Raw genomic sequence first — 26,410 nt, forward strand, 5'->3', positions numbered from 1 at the left:
GTGAAATGCAATTTTTATTTTTCCTTAATCAAACCATTAGTATGTTCCACCAATCCTGCTGCTTGGGGATAATAAGGAATATGTTATACCCATTGAACGCCTTTTCCTTGGGCCCATAATTTAATCTTATTACCTTTAAAGTGTTTACCATTATCTGTTTGGAATTCTACAGGTATACCATGAAAGTGAATTATCTGATCTAATCCTTTCAGGGTATTATCCTGATTGGAACTTTTGTCAGAGGTTTACTCAGCCACTGATTGAGATAATGAGAGCTCTAATTCAAATGGAAATTCCGGCTGGATAGGGTGTAATGCTAGTGTGATGGCAATAGCTCTTTTGCTTCTTGCAAAAGCTTCTTCTTGGCTAGGTCCTCATTCAAAAATAATCTTCTTTTTGCAGATGTGTTTGGAGACTACAGAATCTTTGGACATTTTCTCAGCTTTGAGGAGTGGCCACTGCTTGAACCTTTTCTATTACTGCTGTGGAATATTGCGGGTACCTTTATCCCATTGTATGCCCAGGACCTTCACTTGCTGGGAAGGTTCTTGTACTTTGGCAATATTAATCACCCAGACTGCCTCCTGGAGGAAATAGACAAGGGAGTCCAAGCTGCTGCACATCTGTCTCTGATGTGCTTTGGAGTAAGAAATCATCAACATAGTGATGAAGCTGGATACCTTCAGTCTTTGGAAACGTTCAAAGCATGTCTGCTAGGATGCCATGGCAAATGGTTGGGCTATATAGAAGCCTTGTGGCAAATGTTGGACGGTGTACTGTACCTCTCCCTATTCAAAAGCAAATTGATTTGGGGACTTTTTGGTTAATTCAATACTAAAAGAGGTGTTTGATATGTCCACTGCCTCGTACCCACTGCTTTTGCCACTTTGAGCAGCCTCTACTAAAGTTGAGACATCAGAAACCTCTGCTTCTTCATTCATCTTGCGATATCAACTGTTATGCACCAGGTACCATATGTTTTCTTCACAGACCAAACTGGACTGTTAAATAGGGATTTAGCATTCCTAATTACACTGGCTGCCAACAAGTCATCCACCACCTACTGAATTTTTTTTTGTCCACCTTTAGTCTTATGTTGGGCATGATGAGCAGGTTCTTTAGGTGGGCCAATAGCCATTGAGTCACCTAGTACATGGCCCACTTGTACCGCTACTATGGCACACTGTGTCCTTTGATTGCTTGTGGAAGACATTTCTCGTTTCTCTTCCATCAAAGTCCAATTACATTTTCTAATAACACAAATGCCCAAAATAATATCTTTCTGGGGTTGTATTATTACCTTATGGTGGAAAGGAGCTCCGTCTCCTATTTGCAATGTGATTTCAGCTGCCACCCCAGGGGTAACTTGACCTTCATACCCTTGGAGGGACAGCATGTGCCCCTTGAATCTATCTAGGTTGCCCCACAAAATTAAGAACATAAGAACATAAGAAATTGCCATGCTGGGTCAGAACAAGGGTCCATCAAGTCCAGCATCCTGTTTCCAACAGAGGCCAAACCAGGCCACAAGAACCAGGCAATTATCCAAATATTAAGAAGATTCCATGCTACTGATGCAATTAATAGCAGTGGCTATTCCCTAAGTAAACTTGATTAATAACCGTTAATGGACTTCTCCTCCAAGAACTTATCCAAACCTTTTTTGAACCCAGCTACACTAACTGCACTGGTGGTGAGGAGTGTGGTGGTGGTGGTGGCGAGGAGGAGTGTGGTGGAGGATGGAACGTGACAGGATTGGGAGGAGAGGACAGAAGAGGGGAGTTGAGAGGAGGAGGGAGAGGGCGAGGGAGGAAGAGGGACCTAGTGGTAGGGGTATGAGGAGTAGGAGCAGGGATAGGGGTAGTGGGAGAGATAGGCAGGAGAGAAGTGATAGGAGGGCGGGGGAGGGGGAAAGGGTGAGGCAGGAGAGAATGGTGGAAAGAAGTAGGGCTAGACAGCCAGGGCAGAGGGGAAGGAAGCTGGAAGCACAGGGTCAGGTGGGGGGGGGGGGGGGGGGGGGAGGAAGGGAGTGGGGAATCTGGTGGGTCGGAGAGTAAGGCTAGGGAGGAGACCCCTCCGGAAGTGGCACCCCAACTAGGCAGCCAGGCAAGGGTGAGGCAGCGTGCTATACACTTCAGCCAGGAGGACAACGATCGGCTGAATGAAGGTGTCCTCCGCCACTATGCCCATCTCTTTGGCAACCTGGCAGTGAAGACGTCCAAGGCAGCCAAGGCACAGCTATGGGCCATCAGGTGGCAAAGTGGAATACCTCGCACCGGGGAGCAGGTGGCCCACCGTTATAGGGACATAAAGGCACAGCTGAAGGTGAAGATAGCGGAGCGCAACGAGTCCCTGCGGGAGACAGGAGGAAGGTCCCCTTGCCCAATCCACTTCACAGACATGGAGAGGCGTCTGATGCAGCGCCTGGGACCAGACGTGTTCGAGGGGTTGGATCCACGACTAGATACATCCCACCTCGAAGATGGTAAGTTGGCCTGTACCCCTCCCCCCACCATGTCCTTTCCTGTCCTGTTCAAGGTTCATATACAATGTTTAGTCCTGTTCTCTGTTGAAGTTCCCCATGTGCTCTGCAGAACAGTCTTGCCCCGGCCCCCATCCCCCAGACTGAGGCTAGCAGTATGAGGTGTTGAAGAAATGCTTAGAACTGTGAACGGTTTCACTTCCCCCATGTGCTCAGCACAGTCCAGGCTTGGGCCCCCATCCCCCAGACTGAGGCTAGCAGTATGAGGTGTTGAAGAAATGCTTAGAACTGTGAACGGTTTCACTTCCCCCATGTGCTCTGCAGAGGCCCTTGCGGAGCCCCCATCCCCCAGGCCACAGGCCATGAGGTACAGAGAAACTACAGAACTTCATAAGCAGACTGACATGTTGGTCAATGATTATGTGTCCCTGTTTCCTGCTACTCAAATTCAACCAAACGCTGTGGTACTGATGCTGTCTATCCTTTTCTCCCCCATCTTCTACAGAGCACTCTGGTCCCAGGCAGCAGAGGTCGGATGCCAGCTGGGAAGGACCAGGCACCAGCAGTGACCCCCCTGGGACAAGGCGGCCACCGATGCTCACCAGGCCCTTCGTGATTGATGCCGAGACGTAGTGGTCGAATGAGGAGGAGGAAGAGTTGGGCCCCACAGCAGCAGGCCAAGGCAGCCCCCTCAACCTGACCGAGGCCCTTGAAGGTCTGGAGTGGGAGTCCCCCTCCCCCCCCCCCCCCCCCCCCCACTGCTCTGCATGGAAGCAGCCCAGTCACCTTCGAGACAACTCCGCCCACTCTGGATACCCCTGTCGCATCGCCAGTCAGCCCTGCACCAGCACCTGTGGCACCAAGAGCACTTCCCCCAGCACCAGTAGCCCCAACACCACCACCACAACCAGCTCCAGCTGCTCCACCCTTCCTACCGACCCAGGACCCTATCTCAGGCACACAGGCAGACCAAATCAGGATGGAGCTGCGTGGGCTGAGGAGAGCCATTACACAGCTCACCCGCCACTTCCAGCTCCACCCTGCCTCGACCACCCAGGCATCCACCAGCATGACGGCAGCGATTGCCACACAAAACACCATACTGCTCCAAATCCTGCAGCGCATGGCGGACCAGCAGGCGTCATCGTCCACAGCCTCGACACCCCAAGCCAGTCCCTCAGGGTCCCGAGGCCGCAGGGGCCATTCCCCCAAGAACATGCCACCTCCCACAGGACCAGCACGATGTGGCAAAGGGTCCTGAGGGGAGCATTGGACACCAGAAACTGGGTAGGGCAGTCACTCCCACCCACCACTGGGATGGCCATCCCTCAGAGTTGCATTGCCGCCGAAATGGAAGAGGATGCATCACTGCCTGCTCCCCGCAGAGTTGCAGTGCCGCCGAGATGGAAGAGGATGCATCACTGCCTGCTCCCCGCAGAGTTGCAGTGCCGCCGAGATGGAAGAGGATGCATCATGCAAAGCAGATGAGGCGCCACCTCCCACCCACCTGGTCAGCTAGCCCACCGGCCTCCGCTGCGCCACTCTGCTATGTGCCACCGGCCTCCGCTGTGCCACTCTATTGTGTGCCACCGGCCTCCGCTGCGCCACTCTGCTGTGGGGTGCTTTCTGTTCTCAAGGGATGCAAATTCTGCCTGTGTGCTGTGGGATGACTTGTGTGCTCAAGTGCTGTTAATGCTGGTTGTAGGGTGCGTTCTGTGCCTCATGGTTCCAAATGGCATTTGGCCTGTCTCGTCCTGGGCCTTCACTGCTGTTGCCATGCCGCTGCTGTCTCGTCTTGGGCCTTCACTGCTATTGCCATGCCGCTACTGTCTCGTCTTGGGCCTTCACTGCTGCTGCCATGCCTCTGCTGTCTCGTCCTGGGCCTTCACTGCTGCTGCCATGCCTCTGCTGTCTCGTCCTGGACCTTCACTGCTGTTGCCACACCCTTCATGTGTTCCCCTGCTGCCTACATGCTGAACTGCAGGATATCTTGTCTGCTGGCCGGACTTTCACTCTGCTGGCAGGCCTCTCAGGCACTCCCCTTTCAGTGCACTCTTTCAACATGGACCGCCTGGGGCCCGGACTTTCACTCTGCTGGCGGCCCTCTCAGGCACTCCCCTTTCAGTGCACTCTTTCAACATGGCTCGCCTGGGGCCAATGCCAGTCAACACATTGTATACTGTCCAGCGGTAATCTATGTATTGCAGGATCCAAGCTATTGGGGTGCCACTTCCTGTTTCTCTGTTCCTAGGTAATCATGCTTTGCCAGTACTGATAACACCCACTACCTGCATATGTGTATATACTCCTTATGGTGGAGTGATGTAGCACAGAATTGGACCCCTTTGGATCTATTAGCTATCTAGTACTTGCAGATAATGACTACCTAGGAACGTCTAATGTATGGTTAAACTGCTGATCTAATACTTCACTATACCCTGCACAATGTTGTTAGGAATAAATTTCCAGTTTAACCTGCCATCTTTTGTGTCCTCTTTATGTTTCTAATGTGCCCTTGGTGTACACCTGCCACACCTAGCATGCTGCATCACACGTTGGACCAATGCAGAGTTTCCCAACTGCCCCCTGGCTGAGGTTCAGTATAGCAACATCTGCACCTGCCATTGAAATACCTTACTGGGAGGTTCAGGTACGAGGAGGGTGCTAAGGGGGACCCTGCACAGTAAACATTAGGGGAGTACATGACATGTCCCTCACACTAGAAGAGGTACTGTTCCTCAGTACAATGAACGCACAGTAAGGGAGCGTTCTGATGTATGCCTGTTCTCATGATCTGTGTGGGAAGGGGTGGACAGCAGTCTATTCAATTTGCAGTGCTCATGTCAGACACTGTTGGCGGTGATGAGTCCACACACGTATTTCTTACCAGTGTTCAGTATTATAGCTATCTCGCCCTGACAAACACCACGTATGTGAGCCTAACCGATGCTACGGTACTAACCAAGTTTGCTTGCTAGATTGGTCTCTCACATGTGCTGGTAAACAGAAGATGACTTCCACCAACTCTGGGTGACTCACAGACAGGTTGCCAACCTCTGGTGCCATGCAGGACATCCATTATAGTGGTGGATCATGCATACGCTAAATTTCTAGGTGCTATTGGCATACAATAGTGTGTAGCCATTCTCATCTGCACATGCTAAGCATGTACCATGTGCATACTGATATATCAGTGTACATCCCCACCATGGCAGCCTGAACATGGATTCCTTGTGTGGCAGGGAAGGTTTCCTATAGTTACTGTCTTAGCCTTAAGGTTGTGAGGCATGGGAAGGGTTATCTGGCTCTCTGCATGCCGTGTATTAAAACAGGTTCACAGACTGTCAGCGGACAGGTTACTAGGCTGTTGCTAGTTGTACGGAGAGGTTAATATATGAATGCTGATCTGTCATACCCGTTTACATGGTGCAACCTGTGTAAGGCATGTTAAAGAGGCCTTACGTGTGTCAATCTGGTGTCCATGTGCACACAGATTTGGTGAGTGCTGGTGTGCAGTCAGTGTTAAGTACCAGTATATTAATTGGATGGCCAGAAAAGGCCAAAGGTGGCAAGAAGTGGTCACCATCCGTTGTGACACACATCCCTCTGGTGCCGTCTCCCAGCTGTGGTGTGTGCATGCACCCTTTAAAATGTTGGCCACGTCCAACATGTGAACACTGTCTGACGGGCAACACTGTGTGGTCCACAATCCTACAGTCTCTTCACATATATTACCTCGCCAGACACAGATATACAAGCCATTCTCCAAGTTTTACTGACATTGTTGATAGTGCATGTTGTTTGCACAACCAGTACAGTCCACTGACAGGTATCTGTCAGTGTTGAAAAATATTAGGTTTACATTAATGACTATTAACAGATCAAGAAACATTTACATGCTGCAGAACCCCAGTGGACTTTCCTCCCTACATGTGTGCTGTTCAAAAGGTTACAGGTAACCAATGTTGCTCACACATCAGTATCAACAGAATATTAGTGTTTGCACATACTGTATGACCTGTGCCACCATCACATAATATACCCACCTCAGCCCTGGTCTTCTACATACTCTGTCTTGAAGCTGCTGTACCTTCAAGGCTTTCTTGAGGGACATCATGTGAATGGGATGTATACCCTCCCAACGGAGCGATATGGGTGCATCTATCTCAATCGGAGGGACATGTAGGCCCATATCTGGCCAATAATCCCTCTATTGTTGCACACAGCTCAGTTAGCACTGAGTGGGAAGACCACTGTGCGGTAGCTCCTGTGGAATACATAGTTGGCCGGCGAGCTAACGGCGACCTGTCCACATATAGGCTGTCAGGCATTGGCATAGTCCCAACGTGTGAAGCTATATGTATCACTGGGTGTCCCACACTTCTGTACTCAATTATGAGTTGGTTTGTGCGGCCGTGGAGGACACAATTCCTGACAGATGGTCTGCCACTGTAGGTGGACATCCGGAATCTCACAGCCTTCTACCTCTTGCCATACATGCTGTAAGGTGTTGCCTAGATGTCCAGGCCACTGTGTCGCCTGTGATGTAGTGGTTCACAGGCCAGGTGCAACAGTGATCACTGCAATGCTGTTTGTCAGCACCCTTACACACAGCTAGCTTTCCTGACACATTGCACCTCATGAAGGTTAGGTTGCCAGGTCCAAGAATACAGCATGTAGCGTTCAGCCTGTTTAACGTCTGCGCATCCAGCTAGTGGAGCTCCTGCACCACAGAACTGTGCTGCTGCATGGAGCACAATTGTAAAGGATGCACATGTGCTTGGCCAAGTGGCAAGTATTAGCACACTGTAGCCAGGAATGGCAGGGGCTCATGGCAACTTTGGACCTCCTGATATGCCCTTATGGAGGACATCTCCGGATGCAGCCAGGAGGCGTGCTGCCAGAAGGGTGCACCCTTATAAGGTACAGTACATGGAGGCTCTATGTGTAAGTCTGCATGATATCATGGGTGAGGGGCAGAACTGAGAGCGGTTGGTACAGAGGAAGGGTGTGTTACATAGAGGCTAGGTACCACGAGATGCCATCTTGGTATGGGCTGGTGCTGTGGCCAGCAACATCGTTGTCATAATGGCAGAGACATACACCCACCCGTGGCATTTACAGAAGCTGGGTGGAATGGCCTTCCATACATTGTGGGAGGACTGGGTGGAGATAGGGGGTCTGGTCAGAGTGCAGACCGAACATCTTCCCAACTGTTCACCTTCCAGGCCAGCCTACCATTGTACTGTACAGTTTGAGGGTGACAGTGCAGTCAATCCTACATACCTTATCACGGTGACATGGTTCCAATATTGTGATAGAGCGAGACATTAGTTTGGCACCCTGTCTGAACCCCTGTCATCCTCATCACTGCAAGTAGCAAGCGTGGAAGCAGCTGTTGCTGTACAGTTATGTGTCTCAGCTAGTGGATTATTACTGACACCCATCCACGTGCAGGTGTTCCAAACAGCTCTGGAATATGGTGTCCATATGTTGTGTGCAGAAAGGCTGGTACCCTCTGTCCGGACACCTAGCACACATTCATTGTTCCCACTCATTGATCACCTATTCTTCCAATACCACCCCTGGTTTGGTGCCGCACAGGGGTACTACACATGTTAGGAAAGGGGATTGGGCTGTAGATCAATGTACCTCTTCACCTGCCTAGCCGTATATCTGGCCCCCTTCAGCCATACATTCCACCCTGTGCAGCCTCCTCTTGTGTTCTGCCACTCCATATGGACGACACATGGATAATGCGGGATCAGCCAAAGGCTTAGGCTCCAGGTACACATTCACATATGAGTACTGAATTGCGTTATTTGAACATCATGACCTGTGCTGGAAGGCTGTGTGATCACCTGTCAATAGCGATGGATTACCCGTGGATATTGCTTTGTCATCATACTCTGCAGTAAGGCAGCTATGAAGAGGGCGTTGGTAGAGGCAACATGATTTGGATGGGCTCTGTTTGGAGGACCTTGAATGACTGTGTGTGGGCTCACCAGGGGTGTGCTGTTGGGGAGAAAATGCCTGCACGGAGGTGCTTCCACAGAACACGGCATGCTTTCTGTGCTATGGAACCAACTGCAGTGGCTAACGTGCCACCAGCCACACCCAGATCTGTGCCTTGTGCCACTCTGACCCATATGTGGGCGGTTGCACAGGCCATCTGCTGAGGGCCTGGGCAAACAGGCACTCTGTTACAGTCCTGACAGCCTCATTGGCAATTTGCACAGATCTCCATGTTTGAACACATTGCAGCCAGCTACTTTCTGCACCTTATAGACATTCAAAGGGCACCTGACACCACATTGAGGGGGACTGCATCACTGTCACATCCACCTGTGAATCCTCTTGTGAGGGCTCACTCCTCAGTAATGGCCATCTTTAACTCAATAGAGCAGTATACACATGCATGCATCCTCCCTTTGGCAGCCTGGCCGATCGGTAGTGCTGCTAGTGAATGCCTTTCTGCGAGGTAGCTGCCAACAGTCAGCCCCTCACCTTTTGGGCGGAATATGTGACATGTGGGTGGGTACTTCCATGTGGCAGCTCAGTGATACTTTCTACAAGTGACATGTTATGAGAGGAGCGTTTACAGCCTCCATTAAATGGTGGCTGTCTGTCCCGACACGGGACATCTATATCATGAACTGTCTGACGGTCTGTGTGTGTGCTCGTACCATGAGCATGCATGGCCAGGAGGCTATTTCCTTGCGTCACATGCGCAAAGTGTTGTACACTACCTCCATCAGATAATGTGTGCCATATCTGGCATGACACAGGTGTCTGGTACGCCTTGGATGGCAGCTATTCACTAGACACCAAGGCTGAGCTCTGCTGCTGTTCCATCAGTAGTTGTACTGTAACTAAACAGTTCATACTGTTAGTGGGGACAGGATGGGCAAGGTGTTACATACTGTACAAATATTCACAGACCACATACATGTACGGTACACAATGTGCACATGAGCACCTCAGGATTGACAGTCATACACAAGATACACGGTGGCTGCAGCCTTTGCAGCCACAACTGCCCTGTTGTGACAGCTGTGCCAGGCTGCCCATTGACCCCCACATCACTGGTTTCACAGTCACAGCCAGATACATGATGTGAGCAGCGATAGTTTTCAAATGGTACTGCATGGATATGTAGGCCAGAACACATGTACATGCATAGTCAGTTACAGGGAGCCCAGTGAAGGGTGTGTGTGAAACAGAACCACCGACTCATGAGAGCTGGCACTGTACAAACTGTGACCGATGTTTGATGTCTGTACTATATGTGTTTATGGAGGCTGATACACAGTATTATTGGGCCCATGACAGCACAGTGGGCTACATACTGCCATAGCTGTGTGGGGGACCGAACTGTACATGCATCTCCTTTCCTTCACAGCGATTCCTTGTAGCAGCATTCAGCCGCCCCAACCATGTGCATGCAACAAGATAGCTGGCTCTCCTTTCGGACAGCTGCAGTGACCCCAGAGGTGGGTTGATGTGGGATGCTACAGTGCTAAGGGACCTTCAGATACGTCTGTGCAGCGCCAGATGTGCTTTTTTCTCATGCACCCATTCATGAGGCATCAGGATGTTGTAGGGCTGATATGTGCTCCCTGCTGTGTATGGAGTCTCTGCTGCCAGGCCCTCACTGATACCACTTGCATACTGAAGGGTTGTTAGTGTTGCTGCAAGACGCACAGGACTATAATATAGAGGGTTGGCAAATAAGGTAGGACTGACATAGGTAGGGTTCATTAGTCCTAATGGGCGTCAATGACGCACTGATATGCATGTCACCGTGATGGCATTAGGGGCTGACAGAGGTACGGGCCATTACAGGTACAATTGCTATAAGGTGTTAGCAAATCTGGGGAGGCGTGTGAGTGTGTTGTGTCTCATGAGGACAAGTGTGTACAGTACCGTCATCCTTGATGGCATGTCAGTATGTAGCAAGTGCATAATCCAATGGCACTGAATAAGTAACACACATAGAGCACCTCAGCAGTGCCATGAGCCAGCCCTTAGCCACCCTATTATGGGCTATACCCTCAGATGTAGAGCACCACCCCCAAACAGTTGTTGGGTGGACAGACTTAGCAGGTCAGGCACGTGGCAGACTGAAAAAGAGGTCTGCACATTAAATTATGTCCTAACCCATCAGTGGCCAAACTGCCCTGCTGGGGCATGGTTCTGTCCCATGCCTACCTTAAAAGTATGCCTGTATAAAGTGTTGGCGAAGCTGCCTGCCACTGACTGTGTTCTCATGCAGTCGTGCACACACACATGGGAGATCAGGTCTGAGGTCTGGATCTATAGCCATAGGTATTCCATGCTGAACAGCCACATTATGGAACACAAAGCAAAGCAGGATTATCCTTGCAACCTTGGGGGGAGCAAACAGTAACGCTCCACCAGTCTTGTCCAAACATCGGAAGCGGCTCTTCAGAAGGCCAAAGGTACGTTTGATGACTGAGCGTGTAGCACGTAAGGCCTCATTATAGGCCATCTGTTGCGCTGTGGCAGGCCAGAGGATTGGGGTCATAAGCCAGGGCCTACATCCATAGGCTGAGTCTCCTGTAGCATGAAATAGGCAAGCCATTACAAATACTGATGTTGGTGTCACATGCATGTAGGTGCTCACTACATGCAGTAGAACCGGATGGGACGAGGCAGGCCATTCTTGTTTCCTAACACACTATTTGTGGGGCTCCATGCTTGCTTTGTGCCACAGCAGGTATGCTGCTATTAGGAAGTATAGCATGTGATGGGCCCCTAGACAGTGTGTATGCGTGTGTATGCGGTAGGTCCGTAACATCACGGTCCTTAAAGATTATATCCCTGTGTTCGGATCATACGCATCATGCACTCGAGTCATTGTGTACGGACATATCTGCTCAACCTGACATTTTATGTAGGTATGCATTCCCAATAACAGACATGGTGTAAACTGGCTGCCCCTGAATGTGCACAACTGACTAGAAGTGATGATGCGAAGTATCATGAACGTCAGGACCTCAGGAACACCTGTGGATGTGAGCTGCCCTTACATCACAATTCTAGAATCACCTTGGACAGTGCCATTAACCATGGCTATACCGAATAAGTGTAGGCTGTCCACTAGTGCAGTAAGGTGAACAAGCCATGCCACATACAGGCCATACTGGGGCTGCTGTGTACCTCGTGCTTGGCAGTCCATAGCAACTGGTTGGGTGCCTGAGCCATTCCACCACTTAAGGTAACATTATGAGCCACTGAGGCCTGTTGTGATGGGGACATATGACTCCATCCGGACAGGCGTATACATCACATTTGTGTGCCATAGCAGAGATGAACATTGCAAATATGTTAGATGTATGGAAACATATATCTTACCTACAGGCCAACCATCGCCATACAGGCCAGCTTTGAATTTGCGAAACAGAGATGATTGCCTGAGTATGAAGGAATCGTGTGCTGATCTCGGAAAGCTGGACATCACTGACAGGATCCGCATTCCAGCATCACACATCAATTGCACGTTGAGGGAGTGGAACTACTTTCTGTTGCGGTAGGCTGCCTCCATCTGACGGGGTGGAATGATGGCCACATGAGTGCAGTCAATAGCTCCAATAACATTCGGAAAGCGGGCAATGGCATAAAAACCACTCTTGAGGACCATCAGGTCTTGTCTGTCGCGCAGAAAAGCTATGTATCGAGGCATGTGGTCCATAACTGCTTCAGTGACCTGGTGTAGACACCGTGAAAAGGTGCTCTTTGATATCCCACCCACAACAGCTAGTGTGGATTGGAAGGAGCCACTTGCTGTGAAGTGCAGGGCAGCCAAGAGTTTGGTCAGGCTGGGGACGGCAAGGCTCTTTCGGGTTCGAGGCTCAAGGGCACCTCGTATGTCTTCATATATTTCCAGGATGGCACAAGAGCTCAGGCGATACCTGCTGATCACAACATCCTCTGGCATACCCAGCAATGAGGTTCGTGGAAGATAGATCCGCTGCCTGTACCTGCGGCGACGTCGACCAACGTCCTGGTGTCTGCGTCGGGCCTGCTCAGCCATGGAGTAAGCCTGCCCCATACACTGGGAATGTGTAGATGATGTTGGAAAGATAGACCTACTAAGAACAGGCCTTTTTATTGGGTAGCACTACCTTTGTAGGTGTGTGGGGATTGGTTTTCTACATTTTCGTTCAACGCGATATCGCGGTGCGTGCTATATACAGCGATACAGTCTAGCACAATTGAAAGAAGTTTAGTTATTGATCGCGTTAGGAGCCGCGCTAACAGCTCAGCCGTTTCGCAGATCGCGGTAAGTCCTCCCTACGTTACATTTGCCCCACCCCAACTCTGCCCTATGAATACTTAATTAAAAATTTGCATTCGCAAATCGAGATAACTGCTGTTAGCGCGGTTTGCGAATTTATTGCGCACGATACGACCTTAGAAAATAAGGCCCATAGTGAGGTACTTCACATTGTCGGTCCCTGTCTAATTTAGTCATTAACAAGGAATACTCAATTTTAGTTGTCATTATGATTATTATGAACCTCCCACCAGAAATTTGACATTAAAATATAAACAAATCGAGGTCAATATTGAAAAGGGTTTGTCCACGTAACTTTTAAGTTACTGGACAAAGCCAGAGATTTCAATTTATTACCTGTTGATTGGCAAAATTTTACTTAGGTAGTTTTTTACCCAGGTAAAACTTGGCTGGATAAAAAAAGATAGGGTGCAATCATTCCAGAGGCATGGCCTAGGTTTATCTAGGTAGTGCTGATATTATTGGGTAAATTACAGTCCTAAAGTTACCCAGGTAACATTAGGGAGTATATTCGGCAGCAGACTTAGCCGGGTAAGTCCTACTGAATATCTTTCTGCTTGCTGCACCATCAATATGGTCATTATTTCTAAATTAAAAACGCATTCAGAACGCTAATATTGAAGCAGTGAGGTATTGAACTGTTGAGGTAAATACCAGTCATTCAGCAAACAAGATTCCCATTCCAGCCAAGGCAAGTCACTTCATGCCACTTCCATGAGGTTTATAAGAATGATTATTTATAATCATGGAATCCGTAACTTACTTTTTTTCCCCTGCAAATCAATGATTAATTTGAATTGTACTATTTATTATCAGATTTGGAGGATGGTCAGAAACAAGCAATGGTCAGTGAACGAACGGAAGCCTTCACTACAGCCCGAAATCTGCTTGCTTCTGGAGCTGATGCCATTGAAAGGATCATGTCATCTTACAAAGAGGTACTTCACCAACTCATGGCTTCTAGAGGTGATGGGCCTAATCCAAACTGTAACCACATCATTGAAATTCACTTTTTAAATTAGATTTCACTGCGTGGGTAAACTCCATGTCTTGAGAATGCAGAATATGGCAGAAAACTGCAACTTTCTGTGTGAAACTGAAGATGTCTATCAGAACCTGTGGGAGGCTCCATGTAAGGTAATTAAGTTTTTTCCATGGATTGCCTCCCCTGGTGTCTGCAGCTGTTCAGGAATCTACTCTACCCTGTATGTATTTTTTTCTTGAAAAACAATTGAATTCATATTTTCTGGCAGTTAAAAAGTGGACTAAAGTATCTCTACATTCTTAGCATAACCACTTTTGTTCATATATCATTGCAGAAATGCTGACCAAAGATTAGAATGTGAGTCCTACGTTATGGTATTTCTTATGGCTTTGACAGTCATTGCAGCTGTTTTGGTGATTTTGAAGATGTCACTCATCACCTGTTTAATATAGTTTAGGATTTTAGGTTAAAGAGAATGAACTTTCTATGTTTTATGTCATACAACCTCCACAAACTGTAGCATGTCTTGAAACCTGAGACAAGGTGATGTCATCAGATAGGCTTTTAAAGAAATTGTAGTCTAGTGATTAGAGTAATGAATGAAAAGTGAGAGCAAGTGGGACATGTGATTTCTAATCCTGCTCTTCTACTATATGACCATAGCAAGTCACTTTGGGCCTCATTTTCCAATATCGCATTGGTATCGCATGCGATACCAAAAAGGGGGGGGTGTACCTTATGCTAATAAGCATGTGTATCACAAATTGCGATATCAGCTATGCGAAAAGCTCTTATTGCAAGTTGCACTATTAGCCCAATTTGGGCTACATTGCCAGTATAAGAACATAAGAACATAAGAAAATGCCATACTGGGTCAGACCAAGGGTCCATCAAGCCCAGCATCCTGTTTCCAACAGTGGCCAATCCAGGCCATAAGAACCTGGCAAGTACCCAAAAACTAAGTATATATCGTGGTTCATGATGTTTCTGGACAGGAGAGAGAGAAAGAGAGCGAGCAAGAGAGAGAGAGAGCCTTGCTATAGTGTTTCCTCCCTAGACAGGTATTTGTATCCCTATGGGAGGCCCACCTAGTAACTCGAGGTGAGGGTTAAGTATTATTGTAGGGGGGGGGGGGGGTAGGGGCCACTTTGACATTTAACGTGAGATGTACGAACAGAACAGTGGTCTCTTGTGAAGATTTGCTGGCCTTCGGAGTGAGGAAACTCACTCCAAGATGAGATTTGGGCAAGGTTCTCTCAGCCTAGCTTGAGACATCAAGCTAGGCTGAGAGAACCCTCCAAGGCCGCTCCAATTTCGGAGCGGCCTTGGAGGGAACGGGGAAAGCCATTGGGGCACATGTGTGCACCCCCTTGCGCGCGCCAACCCAGGATTTTATAACATGTGCGCGGCAGCGCTCGCATGTTATAAAATCGGGCATAGATTTGTTTATGCCGGGTTGCGCGAACAAATCTACGCCCACGCATAAGTTTTAAAATCTGGCCCTTTATGTATGCTTTGCAAGTTTATTTGTAAATTTAATTGTGTAGGTTTATTCTCCTCTACTAGTCATTTACCATTGGTTTATCTACTTTGATTTATTTATCAAAACTGTAATCTGTTATTGAATAAATGTGAAAACATATGTTAACTCTACATTTAACGTATACATATCAGTGATAAATATTGATATGAACATGGGCAAACACTGTAGTCTCAGAAGATTCAAGTTAAAAGAAAAAAAAGCAAGGCTCAAGGCAAAGTACAGAATAATTAAAGTCCACCTTAGCAGAAAATCTGTCCAGCTTGAACATTTCATAAACTGTGTTTAGTGCTAACAAGATGATCCATATATTTTAATTTATAAAGTTTTTAAGAATCTAGTCCATAAAAATGGAATGGATTCTCTAGCACACAAAATATGAAATGTGAATCAACCAAAAGCAGCTGGAGCATGTGTTCAGCAGTCAGAAAGCTAACTTGCAGATATTCTCTGTTTATTTAGCAATTAAAAGTTAGGAGCAGCAGGAATGGAAAATGCACATGATGTATTCCTTTTAATTAGTTATTTCTGACATTTAACATCTGATTTTTAGCACTTAAGAGGCTAGTCCAATTCGCCTTTCTGTCTGTTGACTGGCATGATAACTTCTGCAAAAATTCAACAATTGGGCGCAGACTTCCAAGGTGGTGCATGGGCCTGGCACCCACTCTGTTGAACATGACCTTGATCTGATTAGGGTGAGGCCAGTTTTAAATAGATCAAAGCTAAAAAGTGGTAGAAAATCCATGCATAAACATATGGTCTTAACCTAACCGATGAAAACTTCTCAGGACAATTATACATCACTCTGGTCTCAGATCATTAAAAAAAATGTCTCTCGAATATGGATTGCTTTTCAGATACAAGTTGTGATGGCATAACTGAATGATGGTATAGAAAATGTGTCAAATAAATAAATAAATAAAGTATTATAGGTGCAAATATTATAGATACCAGTGTGGAGAATTCTGTAAGACAACTTTCAGACTTTGGGAAAAAAAATTGAGAAACTTTAAGAAACAAAAGTGATCAGTACAGGTAAATTTGGAGGGCAAAACCCCCTGGTCAGGTAGACATTTCACAGGGTCATTTATCAAAATATGTTACTGTGGGTGTTAGAGCCCTAATGCCTGTGATATTTATTGCAATGTTTAGTACAAATGCAAGTTGTTAAAATTTAGGGGGAGAGAGAGGAGGGGAGGTAGAGGAGGAGGAAGATAGAAAGAGAGAGCTCTAGAGTCTAGACTAACCATACATACTACATAGAAGTCAACTATTTATACCATTATAGGACAGCCAACTAGTAACTCCAGGTGAGGTTTTGGTGGTGGTCTAGGGTTTTGGGGCCAGTTTTACATGCACTGTGAGACTTATGAACAGCACAGTACACATCAGTGAAGATTTGACGTAATTTTGAGTAAGGAAAGTCACACAAAGAAAAGATTTCTACAAAGTTCTCTCAACCTAGCTTGCTAGTATCTTGGTAGAGAATGCATCAATATAAAATCGGGCGCGCAATTGGGAGTGTGGGAAGTGGATTTTATAGCGTGTGTGCACTGGGAACCGCGCGCACATGGACGCCCACACACTGGTTTAAAAATATACCTTATAATGAACTGTGATGCATGATTTTGCAGCGTCACAGCTCATTAACTTTGATTTTGCACAAAAATTTGCAAGCATAAAGGTACATATGGAAGTTTGCTGCATGTGAAGTCAAAACATTTTTGAAAAGTTTGCTTTTAGCGTAAAAAGGGAAATTTGTGTACCTGAGCCCAGCTTAGTGGACCTTAGTACTTCGGCCTCTAAAGGCCGCTGTTTTGTAAATATGCTATGAGTGTGTGTTACACTGGTGCTAACCTCTCTAGCCTTGAAACAAACAGTTTGTAAATGAACCCTTAGGTCTCTAATTTTATTTTATTATTTTTTTTATGTAAGGCCATGCATGCATTTACTATAGAATAGATAAAAATATTGGTATATAGCCTTTTTCCTCTGGTTTTGACTTTATTCCTCATTTAAATAGGTGCAAGAACTTACAGACGCTCTCCCTCCTTTGCTATTGCTTCCTTTACAGATCCATGTGATGATGTGCTGTTCATGACCAGTAAAGCATGCAGCACCATGATAGCACATGTAAAGTCCCAATACAGAATAAGCAGTTAAACTTGGATCTTAACAATGATACAGAATATTTTTAGCTTACTTTCTAAAGGAAAAGAAGCCTTAAGAGATCACTATGTCTATGTGTATGGATGCCAAACAATTTTGTGTGTGGTGTCCTATCCACATCAAATTTTCAGAATCTTTCAGAAGGAACATGAGGATTCTGAAGGAGTAGGGGGGTTGTCTGAGATTCGTACATATGTGTGGATCACAGACCTGCATGCATATATGGAAAGAAGGAAAATAAGCACTATTAGGTCAAGGCGGAACTTCTTGTTTAGAGCCATGAGTACCCCAGTGTTATCTTTCTAGAACAAAAGGTACCAGGACTCACGTGCTGGATATGTGTGGGTTTGTTTTGTTTTTAGAGGAACCACAGGGCAAATCAAGTAGGTGGAGGAAAACATGTCAGTACTCAGTACTGGGATATACCTCCCTGAAAAAAAGCCCCGAGTATGCCCATAATGATAGACACACATCTGTTATCATTTAACTGTACAACTGTGGATGAGTGGCCTAGTGGTTAGAGCAACAGGCTGAGACCCAGACAGGCCAATGTTGAAATCCTGCTTCTCACACTGATGCCCCTTACGACCTTGGTGATAACAACAAAGAATAGATGCCCAAGGGTCTTTTTCCAAATCTTTAATTGGTGGAGACGTATGTGATTAATTAAAAATGCCCGACTCGTGCCGCGTTTCGCCACATTCCAGTGGCTGCCTCAAGGGCTTAAATGAGAGCACACTAAATAAACTATTAATTAATTCCAACAACATCCACATTACAGACGTATCTTGATTAAATAATGTAGCGCTTAAGCTTCTCCCGGTTCCATTCTCAAATGGCACCGCATACGTGTTTCTGCGCGTCAGCGTGTGCCGTCTCCACTTGGTACAGAACAAAAACCTGCAATGCGGATGTTGTTGGAATTAACTAATAGTTATTCAGTGTGCTCTCATTTAAGCCCCTGAGGCAGCCACTGGAATGTGGCGAAACTCGACGCGAGTCGGGCATTTTTAATTAATCACATACGTCTCCACCAATTAAAGATTTGGAAAAAGACCCTTGGGCATCTATTCTTTGTTGTTATCCTCACGGCGTTGTTTGATTGCCTACCTTGCTGTTTTCTGGGCCCGTCCCTTGTGACCTTGGGCAAGTCACTTTGCCAACCATTGCCTCATACACAAACTTAGAAGCCAGTGCACTAACCCACAGCATTTTCATTGGTTAGCTACCTGGTCACAGAAAAGTTTTCTACCCAGGCAAATGAGCCCCCTAGCAAACTTTCACTCAAGATTTTGCTATTGTCCCAGCCCAAAAAAGATAACTACACCTCATTGAGGTGCACTAACCTTTTTGCAAAAACCCAGACCGCAAAGCCTTCTTTGTGCACCGGTGCTCTGCATGATGTTGCATCCCAGTAGTGCAAAAGGTTACTACTGCAAAGGGACATAGCTGTGAGAACGTTTGCAAATGGGGCTTCACACGCTAAAACACATGAAAATCTCAAAAATTAAGGGGGATTTCCTTTCATTTTGTTTTGTGCTTAAAGTTCAGTTTGAGGAAGTTACGCAGAGTAGTACGTTGGCATCTTGGCTTGTAAACCCTTTGGGGCAGGGAAAAACTTACTGTACCTGACTTGCAACTTAGCTTGCGCTTGGAGTTTGAAAGGAAAGTAATTAAATTCAAATCACCAAAAGGAAAAGAAATGCAAGTCTACTACAGGGATAGGCAGCTCTGGTCCTTGAGTGCTGCAAGCTGGTCGGGTTTTCAGGGTATCCGCAATGAATACACATGAGAGGTGGTGGAGGTGATGCATGCAAAGGCATCTTATGGATTTTCTTTTTTTTTTAAAAACCAACCTGCTTGCGGCACTCAAGGACTGGAGTTGCCTATCCCTGGTCAATTATAAGCTGGACCACCACTAAAACAATCAAGATAATTGAAGTAATCTGGTTTAAAAAAGTTTTCATAGCATTAGCATAGGATTACAATGGGATATATAAAGAAAACATTGCAAAAAAAAAAAAAATATATATATATATATATATAGTGCAAAAAAAATAAGGCCATGAATATACTTACTAGTGTTCCTGATGTGTGTACATACAGTAAATATAGAAGAATAGGAACACCTTAGGAATTGGCACAAAAAGAACAAAAAATCTATTTATTAATTTTTCACAATTAATTAAAATAATACAACATAGAAAAAGATTGGGTTGCACCAGATGTTGAAAAGGGTAAAAGTCCAGAAATGTCTTTATTCAGAGATGTTGGTGATACAAAGTCTTTATAAATCCCGTGGGGGCAGGGATCTGCTCCAAATTGTAGGATAAACTGATATATATATATATGTGTGTGCTGAAGATTAGATGATGTCTGAAGTGTTTAATTATGAAGACTCTCTTCTAACCATGAGGACATTTGTTTTGTTTCCTAGGTCACTGAATTAGCAGGTTACACTGCTCGAGTGTATAATATGTTTTCCGTTTTTAATGAAGTCAAGAAGGGAATATACAAGCGAGTTGCTGTGATCCAAGAAACTAAAAACAACAGAAAGAATGGAGACAGAAAAGAAGTACGCATTGATGGCCCCTTAGAAATCAAGGGTAACAAACTCAAATATTTTGTCACTCTTTTTGGAAACTACTAATGTATGTGGGAAGTGTTTTCTTGGTTTTTACAACAGCTGTAGCTCTGTTATTGTTATTTAATTATAAAGTACAGGATTCAATATAAGGTTTTAATGTTAAAATGACTTGTGAAAATGGTGAACATTAAAAGGGAAATTTTAAAACCTGCGCACGGGTATCCCAGCACACACATACTAGCGCGCCAATTTTATAACATGCGCGCGCGCCAACGCACGCATGTTATAAAATCCACTACCTGCACGCTCAATTTTATATCGGTGCGCGCAAATGCCGACACGCGTGCGTACGAGGGAGGATTTCTGTAGATGCGCATGGCAACAAATGATAGGCCCTTTTCCTAGTTCCCTCCAATAAAGGAGTGGACTATAAGAGAACCTCCTGAACCCCCTAGCTAACCTGCCTCCCTTTTCTCCTATCCACCCAGGCCCCACCCCCAGTCCACCCTTTTTCTTCAAGCTGTTCTTTGGCGCCTACCGGGAGATACGCACATGGCTGCGGGCGTTTGAAAATGCGCATGGTGCTTGCACAGCCCGGCCTCGCACATATCTCCCAGGATAGGCCTTTTAAAATTAGTCCTTAAATGTTGAAACATTGAGGCCGATTATCAGTGGGCTCCCACATGCCTACAATTGGCAGTTAAAATGTAACCGCAGATCTTTGGCAAATTTTCAGCTGCACAAGGTTGCAGCTTAGATTTAGGACTATTTTTTGGTCACTCGTGCTAGGTGGCCAGGACCGGTGTAAGAGTATTTGGCACTCTAGGCCAGTGATCGCGAACTCTAGACCTAGAGTGCTACAAACAGGCCAGGTTTTCAGGATATCCACAATGAATATGTATGAGAGCGATTTGCATGCAATGCCTCCATAATATGCAAATCTATCTCATAATTATTCATTGTGGATATCCTGAAAACCTGGCCTGTTTGTGGTACTCAAGGACTGAAGTTCGCCATCACTGCCTTAGGCAAACTTTAGTTCACGCTTCCCCTTCCCCCAACTTACCTCCAGCACAACGCTCCCTCCTATCACCCTCAATGGCTCCAGCACAGCGCTTCCTTCTTTGGTGATATTGGCTCTGGCAGAGCACCCCTTTGGGCCTTGTGCTGGAGAAATTTTGCTGTCCCCCCAGATTTTGGCACTCTAGGTGACTACCTAGTTTTCCTAATGGAAGCATTGGCCCTGAGGTGGCTAAACCTAGCCACCTTGACCTGAAAATCAACTCTAGGCAGCTAATTCCACTGAGCATGAGAAAGTCTCTGGGGTGGCCAATTTTCTGCTTAGGGAGCTCAGTCCCCCTGATAATTGAGCCCCATTACTTATAAAGTACTATCAACATGCAGCATTGCATTAGAAATGTGAGAGAAAGAGGATAAAGGATCCCCCTCTACTGAACATTCTCTACAGTTAATGGGTCCATGACACATTCCTAAAAAATCTTGTAAACTAATTATTGGATAGTATATCACCAATAATCTTAATTTAACCTCCCATCTCAATGTCGTTTACTGCTTTAGAAATTACATTTGAAATATGAAGACAAAAATACATTTTGTTTGCATGAGACTGCAAAAAAACAAAACAAATGACAGTGAGAAAGAACCAGAAGAGGTGAAGGGGGAGGGAAGGTGGTGAAGTGAAAGATGGTGACAGAGCTAAAGATGTTAATAGGATTTGAGGGGGTGAAAGAGCCAGAGGTAGTGATTAAGAGGAGGAAGGATTTGAGAAAGGGGAAGAAAGGGGTGAGCATGTGAGAATCAGAAGGGGTGATAAGGGAAGAGTATGATTGGCAGAAAGGATACCGAGTGGGAAAAGGGATAGTATGCAAGACATGGACTGTGTGTAAGTGTGAATCAGAGAGAGGGGATGGGGGAAATATGAGAGCAGATAATGGAGGGTGAGGGAATTAAGTTAGAGGGGATGGGAGAATGTGAGAGGTAAGGATGTGCATATATTTGAAACGAATGTGAAGTCAGAACCCAAAATTCTCATTTTCAGTTTGGTTTGTTTTAAATGGAATGAATCCCTAGTGGGTCTGAAAAACCTGAAAATGTTTGTCTTTTTTCATTTCAGCAAATAGTGCATGCTATAAGTATATAGTATGCAATATTTGCTAAAGGTTTTTTTAGAAAGCATGTCCCCCATCACCCTCTCTTACCCATTTCTGGTGCTTGTCCAATCAAAAGGGCAGAAGCAATCCCTTAATCTTCTATTCATCTTGTTCTCATCGATAGATATACAAGTTAATTATTTATAGGCACTGCATTCATCATTTGTGATACTGGCTTTGCATCATAGATTTGCACTTTTGTACTGCAGACCAAAGCATTTCTAAAACTAGAACTCCAAGAGGTAGCATTTAAATGTGAAGAAAGGATGGGTTTGCCATTGGAGATTAAATCCACAACTTCTCTCCCAGGCCCAGCCCTATCTCATTCAAGTGTGGATTCATATTTTGTAGCCAGCTTTGGCTTTCCACATCTGGACTTTCACAAGTTGTATAAGTATTTTGTAATGCCAGAAAAGGCTCAGATGATGGTGGACCCTTAGTGCTGAGGGGTGATTGGTGCAGCCTATCGGTTGAACCCGCTAGATCCACCCCGTCAATTGGCAGACACGTCCTGTTCCCATGATTATTACGAGCAAATTCAGTCCGTGGAAGGAGAGCGGCCCAATTATCTTGTCGTTGATTCATGTAGGCACACAGAAAGGCCTTGAGGCTTTGATTCACCCACCTGGTTTGTCTGTATTCAGCAAACAGTAGGCAGCTCACCAATCCTTTGATTGTGTTACAGACCTGGTCCCCAGCAAGGTCTCACCCTGAGGCAGAGTATATCCGCTCTCTGCTCCCGAAACCAAGACTGGATTATTCTTCATGGGGAAGAAGGATGGGTTATTACTGCTTGACTATCATAGTCTCAACTCTATCACTAAGAAAAACTGCTATCCCCTTCCTCTGATCTCCAAGCTCTTTGACCGTTTGGAGCCTCACAGCAGCAGAACAACATAGTAGATGCCAGCAGATAAAGACCTTTTTCTGGGCTACACTTTGAAGGATATATCCCAGCTGCCAGCCATAGAAAACTTGACCACTTGTAGGATATCACTCCTTCTTCAAATCACTTTTTGTTGTCTTCCTCATTGGTACTATATCATTTCCCATACTTAGGGGGCTTTGTTTTCAGCTTTTATTTTATTTTTCCTGGAAATGTCAATGCTGTAACAAAAAAATCACAGAAAAAATGACTTTTCCACAAATTTTTGTCCTGTGTATTATAACAGTCATTTTTCCACTGATTTTTTTTTTTTATAGTATTGAAATTTCCAGCAAAAATAAAATAAAAACTGAAAATGAAGGTTCCTTCTTAGCTTTAATTCAATGCCCCCCCCCCCATCCATGTCTTTGTAATAATCCAAACAGTTGCCCAAACTAATGAGGTGGTTGCCCAAATATCCATCTGTCAGCACCGATTTGATTGATTCTGGAGAAAATACCATTCTGCTGTTTCCAACCTGGCTATCACATGGCCAATTATTGCTCCCTTATCTCATGCCAGTGCTGCTCATCCCATTCTGCTATGTTGTATTGTCAAATGGAAGGGACAGAGATTTATTTCAACTAATTATGTGCAACCCCAATTCAGAGAAGGGGCTGAATCTTGCAGGGGCCATAAAAATCCCAGAGCTACATCCCAATATTACAGTCACAGCTCTTTTTGCCTTGAGGTGTGGGTTCTTGATCTCTTGGGGAGAAGGATATCCTTTAAGGCCCAGGGCATAAGTGAAATCCCTTCCATGCGTGTTACTATGGCTCTCCAAGGCAGGTACACACTGACAAACCAGGCTGGACTCACTGGATAGTTGTTCAAATAAACGTTTACTGTGATTTGTTGCAAAATAATTAAGATATGTAAATTATATAATGTCTAGATTTAGCTAAGGTATGGGAGTACAGTTTTAAAGTCTCTCTATCCATGTGGAGGTGTCCCTCAGTGTTGGGTCTTGAGATTTGCTTATCCTCCATGTTGTGGAATGATAAGTGTCTCAAAGTGGCTGGGGTGTCCTAGATATCTATAAGGTCCTCTTCCACAGAACCTGAGGTTGAAGGATATGCCCAATCATCCCAACTTGGCCGTGTTCTGTGTCCCTGGGTGAAAACTTTTGGGGGTATCCAGTTGTTCTTTACTCCTCTTCTCTCCCTTGAACTCCTCTTCCTTGAGGAAAGGCCTCTCACTGGAAAACAGTTCTATAAGCTCTCCAGCTCTGGGGTAAGGAAGGGTGGCAGAAAAAAAGAACTTCCTTCCCTTATTCAGGTGTACAAATAGCAGAAAAACTTCTTTTTTTTCACTTCTTGGTCTCTGCAGTCTCCTCTTGGTTTGAGCAAAGAGGTATACAGATCCCTCTTGGCTTTCTGGGCAAGGAAATCAGCCTCTAGAAAAGCACAGGTCTAATTAAAAAAAGACTCAGAACTCTCTCTCTCCTTCTATTTTCCCTCCCAGGCCTATGAACTGATTGGGAAGTGCCTCTCCACTCCTGTTCTAGGCTGGGGCCTAAATTGGAAGGGCACACTAAGTCACTACTAGCTAAACCTTTGCTTCCTTATATTACAGGAGCTCCTCAGGGGAGGTGCTGTAACAAATGGTACACCCCCTTCTCCTAAGCTCTCTACCCCAAGGTGTAACTAGGGGCATCTAGTGGAGATTCAAAGGGGCTCTACATTTGCATATATGTGCTCCAAGGTATTTTCTCAAGAAAACTACTCATACTGTTGTTAGAACACAACTGTAGCCTTTATAATTTGTTGGAAATCCTTAAATAGTTTCCAATCATAAAATAAAGATTTCTTATGTATTTTAAACTATATTCATGTGTATTTATGCTGTTTACTCCATTTTGTAATTTTACTAACAAAGGATAACAAAAGCATGACTAGATCACGTGAAATTCTTGCCTCTGGTGTGTTTCTTCTCTGTGGAGTGAAATTGGCCATTGTAAGTGACCAGCTGAACTTTTTATGGTGCATTTCTATGCTCCAGGCAGCAACTGCACATTGGGCACATGAGTTTAAATCAGTGGCATATGAGTTAAATATATTGTACTAAAATACAACTGCACTTAAAAGTTTCTTCTGGTAAGAATGGTGAATTACAACAGTTATATAAAGAAAGCTGACTATGAGTGGTTTTATTTCATTTTACTTTTGTACAGCATTCTTTTGTTTTCAGGGGATGGCTTGTTTGAGTATTACTAATGTGTGGATGTGCCATTTATGCAAAAGGCTAAGTTTGTATAAGGCTTGCTTTTTTTTTTTCTGGTCTTTTAATTCTCTTACTTCAGCCAAACATACTTCTTCACCAGTTCTCTTCTCTGCAGCTTCTTGGCAAAGTAGTCTTGCTGTATGTGTTTACGTATCTAATCTTCATTTCTACAGAATTACCTAAATGGCACATTATTGTATGCAAGTGGCATAAATCAAAGCATAAGGATCCATTAATATGTTTCACTCTCTGTAACCTAGTGCCCCTCTTTTGTTTTGCATATACAATATTACACATATTGAATTCTTGCACTGCTTTTTATGAGCTTTTATAAACCATTGTTTTACGATATCTATTGACTTTATTTTTCTGATTTTTTTGTAGTTTAAATCTCACAGGAGAATCTGTAGCTCATGCTAGCTTATGGGGATTGTCATGCAATAAGCAGTGCCTCAAGATTAATAAATAATAAATAATTATAATAACAATGGTCTCTTGATGACTTGTTTTCTTGTTTTATAGGAAAGGTTATTGATGTTAACCATGGAATTGTTTGTGAAAACGTTCCTATTATTACACCAAATGGAGATGTGGTGGTTTCGAGCCTAAACATCAAAGTAAGGTGATATGCGAGAATTTGCTGATTGTTGCTGTCATATTACAAAACAGAGCAAAACATATATTTTGCACAAAGTACTTGGAGGAGGGAATGGTAAAGAAGGAAAATCAGGTAAGGTAGGCTAGGGTTTAAGTGGTGAGGCCGATGTGCATAGCTTATTTAAAAAAAAAAAAAATGAGGCCAACTTTCAAAACTACCCAAAGTGTAGCATTTGCATGTGTAAGTGAGTCACTGGAGATTTATCTGCCATTTTATAAACAGTGTGGCTCCCACATCTTTCTGCCCCAAAAGAATGCCCCTCTGTTTCAGTACACCTGTTCATTTGTAAAGTAGGAACACGCGTTCTTTCTGTACCCGTTTTTTAAAAATACATGCATATATTTTA

General features: G+C 45.1%; 1 protein-coding gene across 1 annotated transcript in view; it reads left to right on the forward strand.

Moving 5' to 3' along the window:
- ABCD2 (ATP binding cassette subfamily D member 2) overlaps positions 1 to 26,410 on the forward strand; it is an 80,534-nt gene that overhangs the window by 23,889 nt on the left and 30,235 nt on the right. The window contains 3 exon segments of the mRNA XM_029617178.1: positions 13,620 to 13,741; positions 19,938 to 20,106; positions 25,929 to 26,023. Of these exon segments, the coding sequence (XP_029473038.1) occupies positions 13,620 to 13,741; positions 19,938 to 20,106; positions 25,929 to 26,023 (386 nt within the window).

This window comes from Rhinatrema bivittatum, chromosome 9, assembly GCF_901001135.1.
Source record: "Rhinatrema bivittatum chromosome 9, aRhiBiv1.1, whole genome shotgun sequence".
Taxonomy (NCBI): domain Eukaryota; kingdom Metazoa; phylum Chordata; class Amphibia; order Gymnophiona; family Rhinatrematidae; genus Rhinatrema; species Rhinatrema bivittatum.